General features: G+C 56.4%; 1 protein-coding gene across 5 annotated transcripts in view; it reads left to right on the top strand.

Moving 5' to 3' along the window:
- PRDM16 (PR/SET domain 16) overlaps nucleotides 1-15,837 on the top strand; it is a 301,558-nt gene that overhangs the window by 238,273 nt on the left and 47,448 nt on the right. For all 5 annotated transcript variants that reach the window (XM_068158186.1, XM_068158185.1, XM_068158184.1 and 2 more), the window contains exon 4: nucleotides 13,728-13,862. In XM_068158186.1, coding sequence (XP_068014287.1) covers nucleotides 13,728-13,862 — 135 coding nt within the window. The remainder of the gene's footprint in view (nucleotides 1-13,727; nucleotides 13,863-15,837) is intronic.

The raw sequence follows: 15,837 nt of genomic DNA, 5'->3' as shown, positions 1-15,837 counted from the left end.
CATTCTGTAGCCACCTCCAAGTGATTGCTGCTGCTGTGTCCTCTGCCATCCGTTTCCCCCTTTGGGGGTGAGAGCAGGGAGGTGAGGGGGGCCTGGCTGCAGCCACAAGGCAGGGCTGCAAACAAGCCTCATCTTTGTAGCTCAGGAGAGCGCATTATGGATGGTTTTAATCTCTTTGACCTCGTGGCAGAGCAAGAGGGAAGCGAAGCACCGGCGACAAACGCCAGCGCTTTAGCGCCAGGGCCGTGGCTGCCTGGAGTGCCCTAAGGGTTAATGTAACAGTTTTAAGTCCTCCAATCACACCCCCTGCCCCCCCCCCCCCCCCCCCCCCCAACTGCAGAACACTTCCAAATAATCCCTTTATAATCGAGCCTTTTCCACAGATTGTATCTAACCCATGCATTCACGGGGCCCGCCGGTGTCAAGCCTTCCAAGGCACGCCGGCCGGCCTGCGCCGCGAGCCTCTCCTCCCAGCGCCGAGACCTTTAATGATCCTTTGCCCCTCTGACTTCGCTCCCCTGCTGCAGGGACAAAATTAAACCACGGCGGATGGCAGGAGAGTTATTTGCTGCCCAGGCAATTACCTCCTTCCCAAAGCCTCCATCAGGCCAGGCCAGATGGACTTTATGGAAACCAGACCCCGGCCGCAGCTTTAATTATCAGGGTCCCGTCAGAGAGGAGGGAAAGTCTGCCCGGCCGCGGGAGCGGGAGCCCGGAGCCTTGCACATGCAGCCTTTCCTCCATAAAGTTTTATGGCTGCTTCAAGAAACAGCAGGCAGAGATTGATTCATTTCTTTAGACTTTTCGGTTTTATTTGTATGAGGCCAAATCATTCACTGAGTGCCTCTGGCAGTGCCTGCAGCAGTGCCTGCAGCGGCGCCTCTGCCAGTGCACCTGCGGCCCCGCGGAGCGCCCTGCGCCCAGCCGCCTGGCACGCCCCTTGGCCAAGCTGCAGCGCCTGTGCCGGGGAGGAGCTGGGCTCTGTGGCCTTAGCTGGGCACTGTGGCCTTAGCTGGGCTCATTCTCCTTAGCTGGGCTCATTCCTTTTCCTCAGCTGGGCTCATTCTCCTTAGCTGGGCTCTGTGGCCTTAGCTGGGCTCATTCTCCTTAGCTGGGCTCATTCTCCTTAGCTGGGCTCTGTGGCCTTAGCTGGGCTCATTCTCTTTAGCTGGGCTCACTCATTTTCCTTAGCTAGACTCTCTCCTTTCCCTTGGCTGGACTCATCCATTTCCCTTAGCTGGGCTCACTCTCCTTAGCTGGACTCACTCTCCTTAGCTGGGCTCACTCTCCTCAGCTGGGCTCACTCTCCTCAGCTGGGCTCACTCTCCTTAGCTGGGCTCTGTGGCCTTAGCTGGGCTCATTCTCTTTAGCTGGGCTCACTCATTTTCCTTAGCTAGACTCTCTCCTTTCCCTTGGCTGGACTCATCCATTTCCCTTAGCTGGACTCACTCTCCTTAGCTGGGCTCACTCCTTTTCCTTAGCTGGGCTCACTCCTTTTCCTTAGCTGGGCTCACTCCTATTCCTTAGCTAGGTTCATTTCCCTTAGCCAGCAGTCATTGCAATAAGGAACAAGAAGATGTCTAGAACCACAGGATGGTTTGAGCCAAGGAGACCTTCAAGCTCATCCATTTCCAGCCCCCTGCCATGAGCAGGGATACCTCCCCCCAGCCCAGGTTGCTCAAGGCCTTGCCACACCTTGTCTTAAACACTTGCAGGGGTGAAGTGGCCACAGTTTCTCTGGGCACCCTGTTCCAGTGCCTCACCATGTTCATAGTAAAGAATTTCTTCCCTTTGTTGGAGCTCCACAGGGGGAGATCAGCTCTGCCCCACAGACAGAGCATCGTGCTCCTGCCTTGGGGGCTGGGCTGCAACAGAGCTGCTCCAGCACAGCACTTTGTGCACCAGGGCTCTTCGGCTGAGCTGGTTGTGCCCTGCTTTTTCCCTCCTCTTTCACAGCCCTGGCAGGCTCTGGGGCTGGTGGGAGCTCTGGGGCTGGTGGGAGCAGCAGCTGCAGGTCGTGTCTGGGGGGCACTGGGGAGGGCGACACTTTGATGCCCACTCGCCAGCTGCTCCCTCGCTGGGTAGGGCAGGTGGGGGATGAGCAGCTCAGCCCTGGCTGGCAGCAGAGGGAAGGTGGCACCAAGGAATGCATCTCCAGCGGCTGTTAGAGTCAGATTTGCTAATGAGGTCCACTCCAGGGACGTGCTGACAGCCACAGAACATACTGGGTGTGTTAGCTGCAGTGCTGCTGGGCTGAAGTCAGCTTTCTCTCCCTATGCTTTCTCATTACTTCATGCACTTGGCAGCTGCTAACAGACTGGACAAGCTTAGCCAAAATAAGAGCTGATGGAGAAACATGGAAAAGACTATTTAGCATTTCCAAACATTCTTCCTGGGGAGATGGCAGGAGGGGGAGGAGGAGCTGCTCTGTCCCTGTGTTTTCTTTCTGTGGTGCTATCAGATGTGAGCAGCTCCCTGTCAGGGAGGGCAGATGGCTCAGCTGGGCATGTGCTTGGTTCCTTCCAGCCTGATGGCTTTGGCCTCAGCCCCAGCAAGCTGCCCCAGCCCCAGCAAGCTGCCCCAGCCCCTTCAAGCCACCCCAGCCCCTTCAAGCCACCCCAGCTCCACCAAGCTGCCCCAGCTCCACCAAGCCACCCCAGCTCCACCAAGCCGCCCCAGCCCCAGCAAGCTGCCCCAGCCCCTTCAAGCCACCCCAGCTCCACCAAGCCACCCCAGCTCCACCAAGCCGCCCCAGCCCCAGCAAGCTGCCCCACACAGCTCCATGCCCTGGTGCTGGAGGTACAAAGTGCTCTTGTACTGCAGATATCAGTTCCAGAAAGAGGCTGGTAGTAAACTGAGAGTATTTGGATAAACTTGCTGGCCCTCAGGACTAGAAAAGGACTTTTGTTCCTGTCAAGGAGAAGCTGTGACGTTGCCATAGGATGGCTGGAGCTGGGCCAGTAAAAACTGAGCTTGAAGCATAAAAGCTGATGAGGAGTGTCAGGAGAAGGGTCTTGTGCCTGAGGTCAGGGAGTTATTTGTGTTTATTAGAATGCAAGACCCCCATCTCTGGCCTAGCTTTGGTCTGAAGCAACACCTCCCTCGGGAGCCTTGTCCCTCAAGGAGGAGAGCCTTGTGCCAAGGGAGGAGCTGGAGGTCAAGCTGCTACCCCTGCTTTCTGGCAGCTGGGTTTCGAGGGAGGGAAAGAGCCAAAAGCTTCACTCTAGCACAATTTCCTCTATCTGCTTTCACCGGCAGAGGCAGGTCTGGGGTGGCTGGTGCCAGCCTCGGCTGCACAGCCCGGGGATGGAGCACTTCGCACACCCCAGAGGCAGGGCAGCTTCACTTTCCCAACCTTCTCCCATCCCCCAAACAGTTGGCAGAGATTTCTCGGGGTGTTTACAAACAGCCTCCTCCTTTTTCGCTCCGCTCCCCGCCCATCAGCCACCTCTGTCTGCTTTAACGAAGCCATCTCTGCCCCCGAGATTCGGTTCACACCCTGACAAACATCTCTCTGCCAGGGTCATTAGGGGGAGCGGGCAGCTGAAGGGGGGAGGCAGATGTGTTGTATCATCCTTGGAGGCTCTCCTGGTGCTTGCCGCTTCCAAACCAACAATCAGAGCGGCAGAGCTGCCGCGATGCAAACGTCCCGGGGCTGGTGGGAGAGCTCAGATTGCCTTTGGGAGGACTGGATTTCTGTCCATCCCTCCAGCGCCGGAGCTGCCAGACCCCAGCCAGGAATCATTTCTGCCATGGAAATCCTCTGCTGTTAGCTTTTATCCTTTGAGAGGCTGGAGGATTAGGTCTCAATAAACTGTTTCAGCAGCACTTCAGGGCTGGTGCAGTGGCCGCAGGGTGAGTGTTTGCAGAGGGGATGGAGGCAGTGGGGGTGTTTTCACCACCTTCCACTTGCTTTGCGTGCTCAGAGCAGTGTCAAACCCAGGCTGAGGCTCTCCCTGCTCCGCGTTGGGTTCATGCTTTTGATTACAGGCCGGAGGAATCTGGGAGCTCCTGTGCTCTCTGATTCTTAAGCTGAAAACAAGAAGCAAGCTCCCACCATAAAAAGCCTCCATCTGTTAATGCAGAAAACTCCCAGATTAGCCTCAGGAGGACCCTTAGGTATTTACCCGAAGTCAGGTTTGATTTTCTTGTTATGATTTTGTTTTCCAGGAGCTTTGTTTCAGTGGTGGGAGGTGGGAGAGGCAACCGACCCCAGCTCTAGAGCGGCTTGAGGGAACGATCTGCTGTGCTGTGCTGCCCAGGGACGGCAGAAACCCTCCAGCCCCTTTCTCTGGGGGCTGGGCTGTGTGTCCTGGCTGGTGTCTGAGCAGCAGCAGCGGGGGTTCGGTGGCTGGCCCGGGGGAAGCTGCAGCTGTGATGTGTGACAGCAGAGGCAGTGGCAGCTGGGATGATGAAATCCTCCGCAGGAGCAGCAGAGGTCTTCCTCACCCAACAGGCAGGGGAAGAGCAGCCCAGGCAGGAGGTAGGTTCCCTTCTCCTGCCCTGGGGATCCTGCTGCTGTGTGTTCTCAGCTGAGAGAGTTCCCACAGTGTAGCAGGGCCGGCTTGGAGAGCAAATATTTGTTGTCCAGACCAGAGCTTGGCTTGCTGAGAGTTGAGGGGACTGCCCTAAAAGCCACGTGCTGCCCTGTTCCTCCCTTTCCCTTTGGCTTCAGAGCAGCTCACCTTGGAGCAGAAGCCCTCTCCTGTGGCACCGGGGGGTGGATGGAAGTGCAGGCAGTTGGCTTTAGCTGTCTGTAAGGTGTCCACAGAAGATAAGAAACCCTGCATGGAGGTGATCAGAGTCTCCCTAACTCCAACCTGTCCTGCTCAGGCACTGCAAGAGGTCTGGCCTGGCAGAGGTAGTGCTGTTGTGAGACCTGCTGTCAGAGAAGCAGATGTGTTGTGATGGAGAACCTCTTCCTACACAGATGTGTTGGAGCTGCAGAAGTGAAATCAGCTGAGCAGAGGCAGAGCTCTGGGTCCCCTCCAGCTGCTGCTTCGCTGTGGCTTCCCCTCAGGGCAATCACCTCCACAGCATCCCTCTGCTGAGCTGCCTTGTGGCCCAGAATGGGAGAAGATCTGAGCTGGAGGTTTTGCAACGTTGTTGCTCAGCACACTCCAAGGGCAGGATTTATCATGAGAGGCAATCCCCCAGCAGAGATCATTTCATAAGTAGGTGAACTGGCTCGGGGTAAGGTTCAGCCAGGCAGCCCCTGGGGCTCTGCAGTTCACCCTTGTGCTTCCTTGGGGCTGGGATTTCAGTTTGAGATGCCAGACCAGACACTTGCTTGGCTTCAGCTGCAGAGAGGCCAAACCACCAAGCTGTAGAAGGCCATGGTTGGATCAGCCCTCCACTGGCCAGGGGTTTTGAGAAGAGGAACAAGCTTGGGCTTAGAGTCCCAGAGCTTGCTTTCCAAAGAGAGATTTCTGCAAGGCTGAATGAGGAGAGGTGGCAGATGCCTGGGTGTGGAAGGAGCAGTCCTGGGATGGTGAGAGGAAGGGAAAGGTCTGTAGATAAGAGGCTCCTGAGCCAGCTGTGGTGCCACCTCCAGCAGAGAGCCCACAAGGAGGTGCCTGCATTGCTGCTGGGGGTCAGTGATGGTAACTTGCAGGTAGCTCTCAGGAGGTGGCTCCCCCACTCTGCAAGCACTTTGAGGTGCTCAGATACAAAGGGACTCTCCAAACCCTTTTTGTTCTGGTGCAGAAACAATCCTCCTGAGGCAAAGGCATTGGCCCTGGTGTCCCCAGTTCTCCTCTGAGTGATGCTTGGGCTGGGGATGGGCTGTGTGCTAGAAGTGCAGACTGAAGAGGTTCTCCTTCAAGATGTAGAGCAGATGAAGAATCCTCATCTCCCTCAGGAGGCAAAGCAGCCCAGAAGCTGATTCCCTGGAAGCTGGAAGTGCTCTGGGATCTGCTTTCCTCACCTTGCTCTCACACTCAGCAAACATCCCTGTGCCATGGGGCCAAGGGATGGAACAAGCCTGGGTGCTCCTTGCTCCCTTCTCCAAGCCCGAAGCAGGGAGGATTCTTTAGTTGAGGAGCTGCCCCCTACCCCTGGTCTCCCAATCCAGGCAGCTGTCCTCCTTGGCTCTCTAGCAGCCCAGGGCAAGGTGAGAACTCATTCTTGGTTCTCCTTCCCAGCCCTCTCTGAGCTCCCACAGGCAGCATGTCAGGCTGTGGCCATTGTGTGCTCCCAGCTCTGCCCCAGGACCTGCCTCCTCTGCCCTGCCCAAGCTGAGCATCCCTGAGGGGCAGGGCAAGCACCAGCCCTCATGGAAAGGCTTGGTTCTGCCCTCTGGGAAGGTCTCTTGCCCTCTGGGAAGGTCTCTTGCCCTCTGGGAGGGTCTCTTGCCCTCTTGTCCATGACACATTTAAAAGCACTCAGCAGGCAGCAGCAGGATGTAGCTGAGCAGCGTGGGAGCCTCTGGTGCTGTGTGGAGCACAGCTTCAGCAGCTCAGGTTTGCACCTCCTCTTGGGGGTGCCTCTGGTAAGCATCAGCTGTGAAGAGCTCACACATCTGAGCAGCACAGCAGCGTTACTGCAGCAGGGCTCTGCTCCTCCCCTGCCTCTCAGCAGGTGGAGCAGCTCAGGGTGGCTGTGGTGCTGCCTGCTGGGCAGGCTGACTGCCTTTCCCCACAGGAAAGTTTGAGCTGTGGTGTGCTGAGGTGTTCAGAATGTGGCCCAGGCACCAGGGCCAGGTGTCAAGATAACTCCAGATACTGAGCTCTAGAAGTGACTCTCTTCCCAGGGTAGGCAGTGTGTCTCAGGGGTTGTGTCCATCAAACCCACCACAGAGCAGCACTCAGCTGCCTCTCCCTGCAGCCTCAGCCTGGGCCCAGCACCCCCAGAGCTGGGAATGAAAAGGGAAATCCCTGCAGTGCAGGAACCTCAGCTCTCTGCATTCTCTCCTCTCCCTTGGCTCACCTGGCTAATTGGTGTGCTGATTTGTTTCATGCATTGTTCAGGATCAAGGATACTGAGAGCAAGGAGTTGGCAGGGGGAGGGAGTGGAGCTGCCAGCACTGTCCCAGCAATTCCCAAGGAGGAGGCTGGGAAGAGGCCACGGAGAAGGTTATTCTACAGATCCATGGAACGGTTTGGGTTGGAAGGGACCTTAAAGATCCTCCAGCTCCAACCCCCTGCCATGGGCAGGGACACCTCCCACCAGCCCAGGCTGCTCAGGGCCTCATCCAGCCTGGCCTTGAACACCTCCAGGGAGGGGACAGCCACAGCCTCCCTGGGCAGCCTGTGCCAGGCTCTCCCCAGCCTCACTGGCAAGAATTTCTTCCTCATCTCCAGTCTCAATCTGCCCTCCTCAAGCTTCAACCCATTCCCTTCTGTCCTGTCACTCCCAGCCCTTGCCAGAAGTCCCTCCCCAGCTCTCCTGGACCCCTCCCGGTACTGGAAGCTGCTCCCTGGAGCCTCCTCTTCTCCAGGCTGAACAGCCCCAACCCTCCCAGCCCATGCCCATAGCAGAGGAGCTGCAGCCTCTGCTCATCCCATGCTTGATCCTGCAGGGGACTCTGCAAGGCTGCCAGGGTCTGGAGGTTGGTGTCTGCTGTGAGCAGCAGGAATGGGCACTGGAGGGCTCTGCTGCTTCCTTGGCCAGGGTGTGAGAGGCAGCCAATGGTTTTGGCACTCGCTGCTGGCAGTAAATCACTCTGAAGAGGTCTACATGGTAGTGGTGTTCCACAGCTCCACTCCCCAAAGGTTGTTAAAATAAAGCTGTAGTAATAAGGAATGATTTAAAGCAAGGAGCAGTGGCTGGCCCAGCCAAGCAGCCTTGCCACCTCCACAGAGGCTGAGCAGGGCTCCTTTGCAAGCCTGTGGAGAGTGGTGAGGGGCAGGAGCCACTTTCCTTGGGGGGATCCTGCTGGGGGATGCCTGTCTTGCTGTTTTTCATGTGCAGTGCAAAGCCTCAGTTCCTGGGAGCTCCAGCACCTCAGGCTTCTTCCTTGCTGGGAGCAGGGGAACCCCAAGGGCAGCTAGAGACAGCAAAAACAAAGACAGAATGAGAGTGCCAGGTGGGAAGGGACCCCAGGGGTCATCTGCTCCAAGCTTTCTAGGTGGCAGTGGAGCTGGAATGAGCTGGCCCAGCAGCCTGCCAAGCTGAGGCTTACATCTGCCCAGTGCAGAGGAATCCACTGCTGCCCTGGGAGAGCAGCAGCTCCAAGCAGGCAGCAGAAGGCTCAGCTGGATCCAGACTGGCTCCAAAAAGGCAGCCTGGGTGAGCTCCCCAGACTCCTCTGCCCTGGAGGTGGCCCAGGGCCTTCTGGGCAGAGCCAGCCCTTTTCCCATGGGATTTCTTCTGCTCTTTAGGTGTGGTGGGGAAAAAAAGAATGAGGAGGTTATTCTTTGGCTGTTCTGTGGCAGGAGCATGGCTCAGTAGCAGCCTTCCCTGCAGCCTGCTGATGGTTTGCTCCAGGTCCCTCCTGCAGCAGACTGGGGAACACCAGTGGAAAATTCCCACTCCAGCCCTGTGGCCTGAGTGGCAGGAGTGAAAGTTCAGCACCATCTGGCCTCTTCAAAGGCTGCATCGCTGTCTCCTCAGCAGCACCAGGCTCAGCAGCACCAGGCTCAGCAGCAGCACTGGGGCTGGCAGTGGTGCCACCTGCCCCTGCCCAGCAGCACAGATCCCACCAGCCCTGCTGCAACCCAGCTTGGTTGCCTCCAGCCCATGGCTCTCCCAGCTCTGTCTCAGCACTGGCAGGACAGCAGCAGCCTTGTCTGACCAGAGGAGATCCATAAAGGTCTCTTTCCCTCTCCTCTGAGCATCCCAGCTGCTGTGCTGAGGATCAGGAAGGCTGCTGGCACACAGGGGCCGTTAGGCATGGCACTTGGGGGCATGTTTGGATGGCCATGGTGCTGCTGGGTTGATGGTTGGACTCAGGGATCCCAGAGAGCTTTTCCAGCCCAAACAATTCCCTGGTTCTGTGAGTGGATGTGGGTGGTGTGGACACCCCTGATGGTGGCCACAGGACCAACCAGTCAGAGGGGAGTGAAGTTCCCTCATCCTGCAAGCACTTAACAGCACTTAGAACATGAGCCTGGAGTCCCCTGGAGCACAGGTGAGGAGGTTTGAGGCTGAGGAGCTGAGCAGCTGCCTCGGGGTGAGCTAAAGCAGAGGCAGAGGCTGCCAAGGAGCAGCCTTCTCCCTCCCTACCCCCTGGCACGGCTGGGGACAGAGAGCTGGCTGCAGGACCCCACCTTTGGGAGCAGAGATTGACAGCAGGAGAAGGTCTCACTGGAGACCCTCCCAGCTCTCCCCCTGGCCCTGAGCTTGGGGCAGGGAGGGAGCTGGCTCTGCGCTTCCCATGGCTCCGCAGCGCTGTGACCTGGTCGGGTCTGCCACGGTCCTCATTAGCTCTCTGTCAGATCCCCAGGAAGCTGCTTAAGTGCAGGCAGAGGGCTGGATTTATGAGCTCATCATCTCAGCTCCGTGTCTGCACCCTGGCAGAGGTGCTGTGCTGGCTGAGGCCTTTTCTCTCTCCGTTTGGTGGCCAAGAATGGACTTTCTGTTTCGCTGGCTTCTGAAGGTCATACATTGCAGCAATCCCTCCCTCCCTGCCCCCCTCCATCCCAAAAAGAAACACAACAAAACTTCATGGCAACAGTTTAGTGCTCTGCATCAGCCCCTGGGTCATTACAGCAAAAAAAGAGAGGGAAGAAGGAGGGGGTGGGGGAGAAAGAGGAAGGGATAAAAGGAAAGGAATCAGCCTGGAACTGCTGCCAAACAAAATGCCTGCATCAGCCAAACTGTCACAGGCAGATCCTGCAGCTAAGGGATGAGAAGGTTTATTACACTCTGGGCTTCTGGGGAGGGATGTTATAGCAACAGGAGGCTGGGTCAGCCACGGCAGACTCCTGGTTGCTTCGTTTCTCCATGCACACTAGGAATCCATTAAGCGACCTGACGACAGATCCCCAGGCATCCCAGCCCCCAGCACACCTCTGCCGGGGCCAGACCTTGGAGGCTGCCCATTAAAACGTGAAAGGAGCAGCCCAGCAGAGAGCCCACAAATTAGAGAGGCAGGAAACCTCAAATGATGTGCAAAAAAAATTGCTCAGCGCTCAGGAGAAAGTTTTCCATCACTTTTTGCTTCGTAACTCAGCATCTCTGATGCTCATAAATTAGCCTTTGCAGGATCAATGAAGCCCTTTGGAGTCGGCTCCCCCCTCCCCCCCCAGCCCAGAGTGCTGTGCAGCAGGCAGCAGATGAAGCTGCAAAGTGAGCCCTGGGACATGACAACGACTTCCTCCTGGCTGCAGAGGGATGAGTCTGAAGCTCTGCCCCAGCCAGCACGCAGGGGCTGGGCCCAGGATCCCTGCCTCCAAACTGGGCTGGTTGGAGCCCCTCTGATCCACAGGAGCACCGAGGTGGGGCTGTTGCCAGCAGCCAGGAGAGCAGGATGGGGAGATCACCACCCTCTGTGAGAAGACAGCAACCTTGCTGAGAGCAGGGCAAACTGCTGGCACTGCCAGCAGCAGCGGTGGGGCCGAGGGGGCTTGGATGAATGTTGGATCTGAGGACAAAAGTGCTGGGAGGTGCTGGAGTTAGTAACTGAAAGGATGAGCTGAGCTCACCAGCGGCAGCAGAGGGGAGAGAGGAGCTCTGGGGCATGTTCAGTGCATATAAAGCAGAGAGGAATCCCTGGCCTGGGCGGGTGGATGAAATGGAAGAGTGATCAGAGGGAGATGAGGCAGAGGCAGGGCTCCCACAACGATTAACGTTGAGGAGGATGCCACGGGCTGCCCTCCAGGCAAACGCTTTGGCAGCGGCTCTGTGAGTGCAGATGGCTCCCAGACTGCTTGTGCTGTGCCCTGGGGGGGAGGCAGCACAGTCCCAGGAGCCTTCTTGCCCTGAGCTCAGCTTCTTGGGGCAGGGATGCTGCAGTTCAGGCCTCAGGTCATCAGGAAGGGGCAGTGTGCTGCTGACTGGAATAGCAGCCCCTCATGAGCTTAGCCTTGCAAAACTGGCACTGGTTACAGCTCTCTGCTCTCTCTTCCACCTCTCCCTTCTCTCCCCCACCCCCTCTTTTTTTCCTCTGATAACTTCTTTATCCCTGGAGGTATTGAAGGTGAGGCTGGAGAAGGCTCTGAGCAAGCTGCTCTAGTGGAGGATGTCCCTGCTGACTGCAGGGGGGTTGGACTGGATCAGCTTTGGAGGTCCCTTCCAAACCAACCCAACCCATCCCTTGATTCTGTGACTGTTGCAATGAGTTCATCCCAAACAAGCTTGGCTGGGGTGCAGTGAACCTTCCAGCAGTCCCCTGTGGGCTGAACCCCTCTGTGCTTCCCTTTGCCACCTCTGATGTCCCCCTAGGTGACACCACTTGCTCCCTCTGCTTCCTCCACTTGATTGTCTTCAGAGCCTCAGCTCTGCCTTGGGGCTTCTTCCAGAGACCACCCACCAGAGAGGGCTTTCTGTGCCTCCCAAGGCAAGGCTGCCAGCAGCCACACTCTCTGCTTGCTGACAATGGTTTGTAAACAGTTAGGGTTAAAGCATTTTGGCAGAGGAAATTTCTGATTTCCTTCTGGTCTCAGCTGGAAGGAGAGGTGGTAAAAGAGTTCAGTTTGCTTTTCTAGAGGTGAGGGCGAGAGGGACCTGAGAGTATTCTCTGTTTGTGTGTGTGTGTGTGCACCTTTGAGGGGGGAAAACATAACTGCAGAGAGTGATTTGTGCTCACAGATGGATTTCTCAGGGGGGCTTGGGGGCTAAGTTGTGATACAACTTCATACAGAGCATGGGAAAAGAGCCTGAGTGTGTGAACTTGGTCTGTAATTAGAGGTGTCAACCACAAAGAGAATGTCCCTGCCCTGCAGCTGGGCCTGCAGCAGCTCACCTGATTACACATTCTGTAGCTCACCAGGCCTGGAAAAATCATCACAGAGTCATAGAATCAGTCAGGGTTGGAAGGCACCACAAGGATCACCTAGTTCCAGCCCCCCTGCCAGGGGCAGGGACACCCCACACCAGATCCTCTGCAGAGGCTTTGGCTCCTTGGTGGACAAACACTGAAGCATCCTAGAGAACACCTCCCAGAGAAGTTGTGGAGGCTCCAAGCCAGGCTGGGTGAAGCCTTGAGCAACCTGGGCTAGAAGGAGAAGTCATGGCCTGAGCAGGGGGCTGCAACTGGATGCTCTTAGGGTCCCTTCCAACCCAACCCATTCTGTGGTTTCCATGAAGTCAGCTTGCCAGCCTCCATCCCTTCCTGCTGCTTGGCAGGGGGGGTGCTGCTCACCCTCTGCCCACCCTTCTGCTCTGCTCTGTCCACTCTTTATTTAGCTCTCCAGCTGCTCCACTTCCAAAGGCTCCTTGTGGAGGAGCAAAGCACTTGGCAAAGGGACAGCAATGTGCCAAGTGCAGTCCCTCAGTGATGCTGCTGGGCTTTGGGTCGTGGCACCTTGTTCCATTTCTGGAGCAGAGTGAGTGTGTGTGAAAAACAGGGGCTGAGGTTCTCAGGGTTTCATACAACCTCTGGCTTGTTGGTTTGGGGTTTTTTTTCTTTCCTCTCTCTCATTTTGATCTGTGAGATTTCACAGCCCCTCTTTGGGTTCTAAAGCTCCACTCAGATAAAACCACAGAGTTTCAGGTGATTTCTAGCTGAGGCAGGACCTGCCTCTGAAGCTCTCAAGCTGTGTGCAGGGGCCCTGCAAACCAGCTGGTGAATTTGAGCTGAATGCTGGGGGTTCCCAGAGCTATCTGAGTGTCTTCCACCAAACAATTGCAGTCCAAGAGGGAAGGCATCTGCAAGGAGCAGCTAGGAAATAAAATGGACTGGTGGTGTGGTGTCCCCAGGATGGCTAAACCCCAGTGACTGCTGCTGTGATTTGCCCATCTGAATACACACAGCTTGCCCCAGATGGTGGCTGGGGGAGGTGGGAGGCCAGGGCACCTCTGCTGGGAGCTCTCCTGGTGATGCTGCCTGGCCCAGGAGGGTCACAGGGCCACTGCTGGCACTGCCCTGAGCTCTGGAGGTGCAGAGTGCCAGCTGACAATGTCCCTCCCAGATCCCTCGGCCTGACCTTGCACTCGTGGCTGTCACCACTGAGTTTTCATTCCTCCTCTCCTTTGTTCCTACCTTTTTACTTCCCTCTGTCCTGAAGCAGCTGGGAAAGTGTCCTTCTATCCCAGGAGACTCTGAGAGAACTAATTGCTGGTACAAGCACGTTAAGAACTTCTGATGACTGAAGTAATTTGCCCTGACACAGGGTCTGGTAGGGGTAGAGGGAAAGCTAAGCCTAGGGAGGGGGGAAATGGGGTTTGTGTAATAAGGAGGCTCAGTTGTGAGCAGGGCTCAAAGAGCCTCTCCTCCTTTTGGTGCTGCTCTGAGGGAGCTGCAGAATGGATCAGCACAAACAGCTGCTGCGGCCCTGTGCCATCAAACTTCCCTCACTGGCCTGAGAACAAGAAAGTGCCAGGTCTCTGCCTGGCCAAGCAGCCCCTCCACTGACCCTCTCTGCACCCCACACTTGGACTGTCCAGCACTTGAGGGGGTTCATTTGGAAGGATTCCTCTTCTGCACAGTTGTAATCCTGAGCCTGTCAGTCGTGGCCAGCTCTGATGTGTGGCCCTGAGGCTTCTGCCAGGCAGGTGATTCCAGGTCCCTGCCACCCAGTTCTCTCCTTCCCTGCTCTTGTTTGGAACCCTACATGGAATCCTCCTTCCTTCCTCCTTCCTTGACCCCAGGTGAGCCATGTGTTTCTTCTCCTGCTCTCCTGCAGCTTGCTGATGACCTGGGGAATGAGAAGTTCTGCCTGGACGCGAGCCAGAGCGGGGCTGGGACCTGGCTGAAGTACATCCGCGTGGCCTGCTCCTGTGACGAGCAGAACCTTGCTGTCTGCCACCTCAACGACCAGGTAAGGGCTGCTTCAGTGACTCCCAAGCCTGCTGCTAGCTTGCTGTGCTCACAACTTCCACAGAGCCTGGGGTGGGCTGGGCAGAGGGCAGCATGGGGAGGAAGCACTGAAGGGAGGGGACCGAGGGTCACTGCAGTGCCTGTGGTCAGGCTTTGGAGCAGGCTGCCCAGGGAGCTGTTGGAGTCACCACCCCTGGAGGTGTTCCAGAAGCATGTGGAGATGGCTCCTGGGGGCATGGTTTGATGGCTATGGTGGCCTTAGGTTGAGGGTTGGACTCAATGACCTTAGAGGTGGTCTCCAAGCAAAACAGTTCTGTGGTTCCATGGTTCATCTGCTGAGAACTCTGCTGCCATGTCCCTGAGAGCATCTAAACCCCCTGGGCTCATGGGGGTCTTCCAGTCCTCACTTTGTGGCCTTAGGTTGAGGGTTGGACTCGACCTTAGAGGTGGTCTCCAACCAAAACAGTTCTGTGGTTCCATGGTTCATCTGCTGAGAACTCTGCTGCCATGTCCCTGAGAGCATCTAAACCCCGTGGGCCCATGGGGGTCTTCCAGTCCTCACTTTGTGGGGGGGAAGGTAGTGTGGATTGTTAACCCCTGGTGTGGAACACAACACAGCAGGACTGGTGGGATCCAGGGGTGGGTGTTTGGTTGCCAGGAGGTTTGCTCCCAGCTGAGGTGAGCAGGGAGCTGCAAGCTCAGTTTGGTGTCTCAGGGAGGAGTGAAAGTGGGAGATGGTTTGGGAGTCTGCTGAGGGGGAAGAAAAGTAAGAAGCCAAGAGGCTGGTGGAGCAGTCTGGAGGTGGGGGTGAGGGATATTGCAGGGAATTAACAGGATTTCGATCCTGCCAGCTAATGGTTGTAAAGTGCTTTGAAGCTTAAAGCCCAGAATGGATTCAAGATGAGCAGTCCCGGTTGGGAGCTGCACGAAGCTGCAGTTGAGCTCAGCTCAGCTGCGAGTCACCTAAGCGGGCTGAGCGATGCTCTGTGAGCGGTGTCAGCAGCTGGCGAGCAGGAGGCATGTTTGGATGCGGAGAAGTGAAACAAGCAAAGGAGCTGAGGGTGGGAAAATGCACTTCTAACAAAAAGATCTCAGAGCCTAGCTGAGAGGGAAGCTGGAGTGAAGCTGGAGCGAGCCAGCTCCTGTGAAACGAGAGCTCGGGGTGCACCAAGCTGTCAGCCCCACTCTGAACTCAGCTGCTGCTTTCAAATGCTTTTAAATAACTTTGGATGCTGGGGGGGGCAATAACCAAATATCTCTGTATCTCTCTAGCCACAAAAACACCACAAATGTTGGCAATTTAAGCAATCCAGGAGAGATTGAGGCACAAAGCTCTAAATTTCAGCCTGCTTAGTCAAAATGAGCTGCTGATTGCTGCCCTGCCCACTCAGCACCGCTCACAAGTGCTCTTACATCAAGGAGCCTTCTAACCAAGAGCCAACGTTTATTTATCATCAGCTCCTTGTCTTACTCCCTGAGCCGCTCAGAGCTCGCTGTGGCACAGGCAGGGCTGCCCCTGTGCCTCTGCTGCACAGGTGAATCACGGACTCACAGAGTGCTGGGGGTTGGAAGGGACCTCTGGAGATCATCCAGCCCAACCCTCCCACCAGAGCAGGGTCACCCAGGAACACATCCAGATGGGGCTTGAAAGTCTCCAGGGAAGGAGACTCCACAGCCTCTCTGGGCAGCCTGCTCCAGGGCTCTGAACCTTCACAGTCAATTTTCCACTTATGTTTAGGTGGAATAAATACCTCAGGGGACATCACACTTCCCCTCCCCTGCTGCTTAGGTCTTTACAAAAGCTAGGAGAGTCGGGTGAGTTGGGTTCCTCTCAGAAGCAGGTAGCTGCTGTGTGCTTTAAAAAGGAATCTCCTCCTTTGCCTGGTGGGATGTGCAGAGAGGATGAAATTTGTCTGGGCTTCAAACTCTCCTTTGCCCTGTGTGTGCACAGAGCTCTCTGCAGAGTTCGTCCAGGG

The sequence above is a fragment of the Melanerpes formicivorus genome, unplaced genomic scaffold (genome assembly GCF_026170545.1).
Source record: "Melanerpes formicivorus ecotype bairdi unplaced genomic scaffold, bMelFor1.0.p_v2 SCAF_39, whole genome shotgun sequence".
NCBI classification, from domain to species: domain Eukaryota; kingdom Metazoa; phylum Chordata; class Aves; order Piciformes; family Picidae; genus Melanerpes; species Melanerpes formicivorus.
The sequence above is the reverse complement of the archived record's forward strand: the minus strand, read 5'-3'. Positions and strand labels throughout refer to the sequence as shown.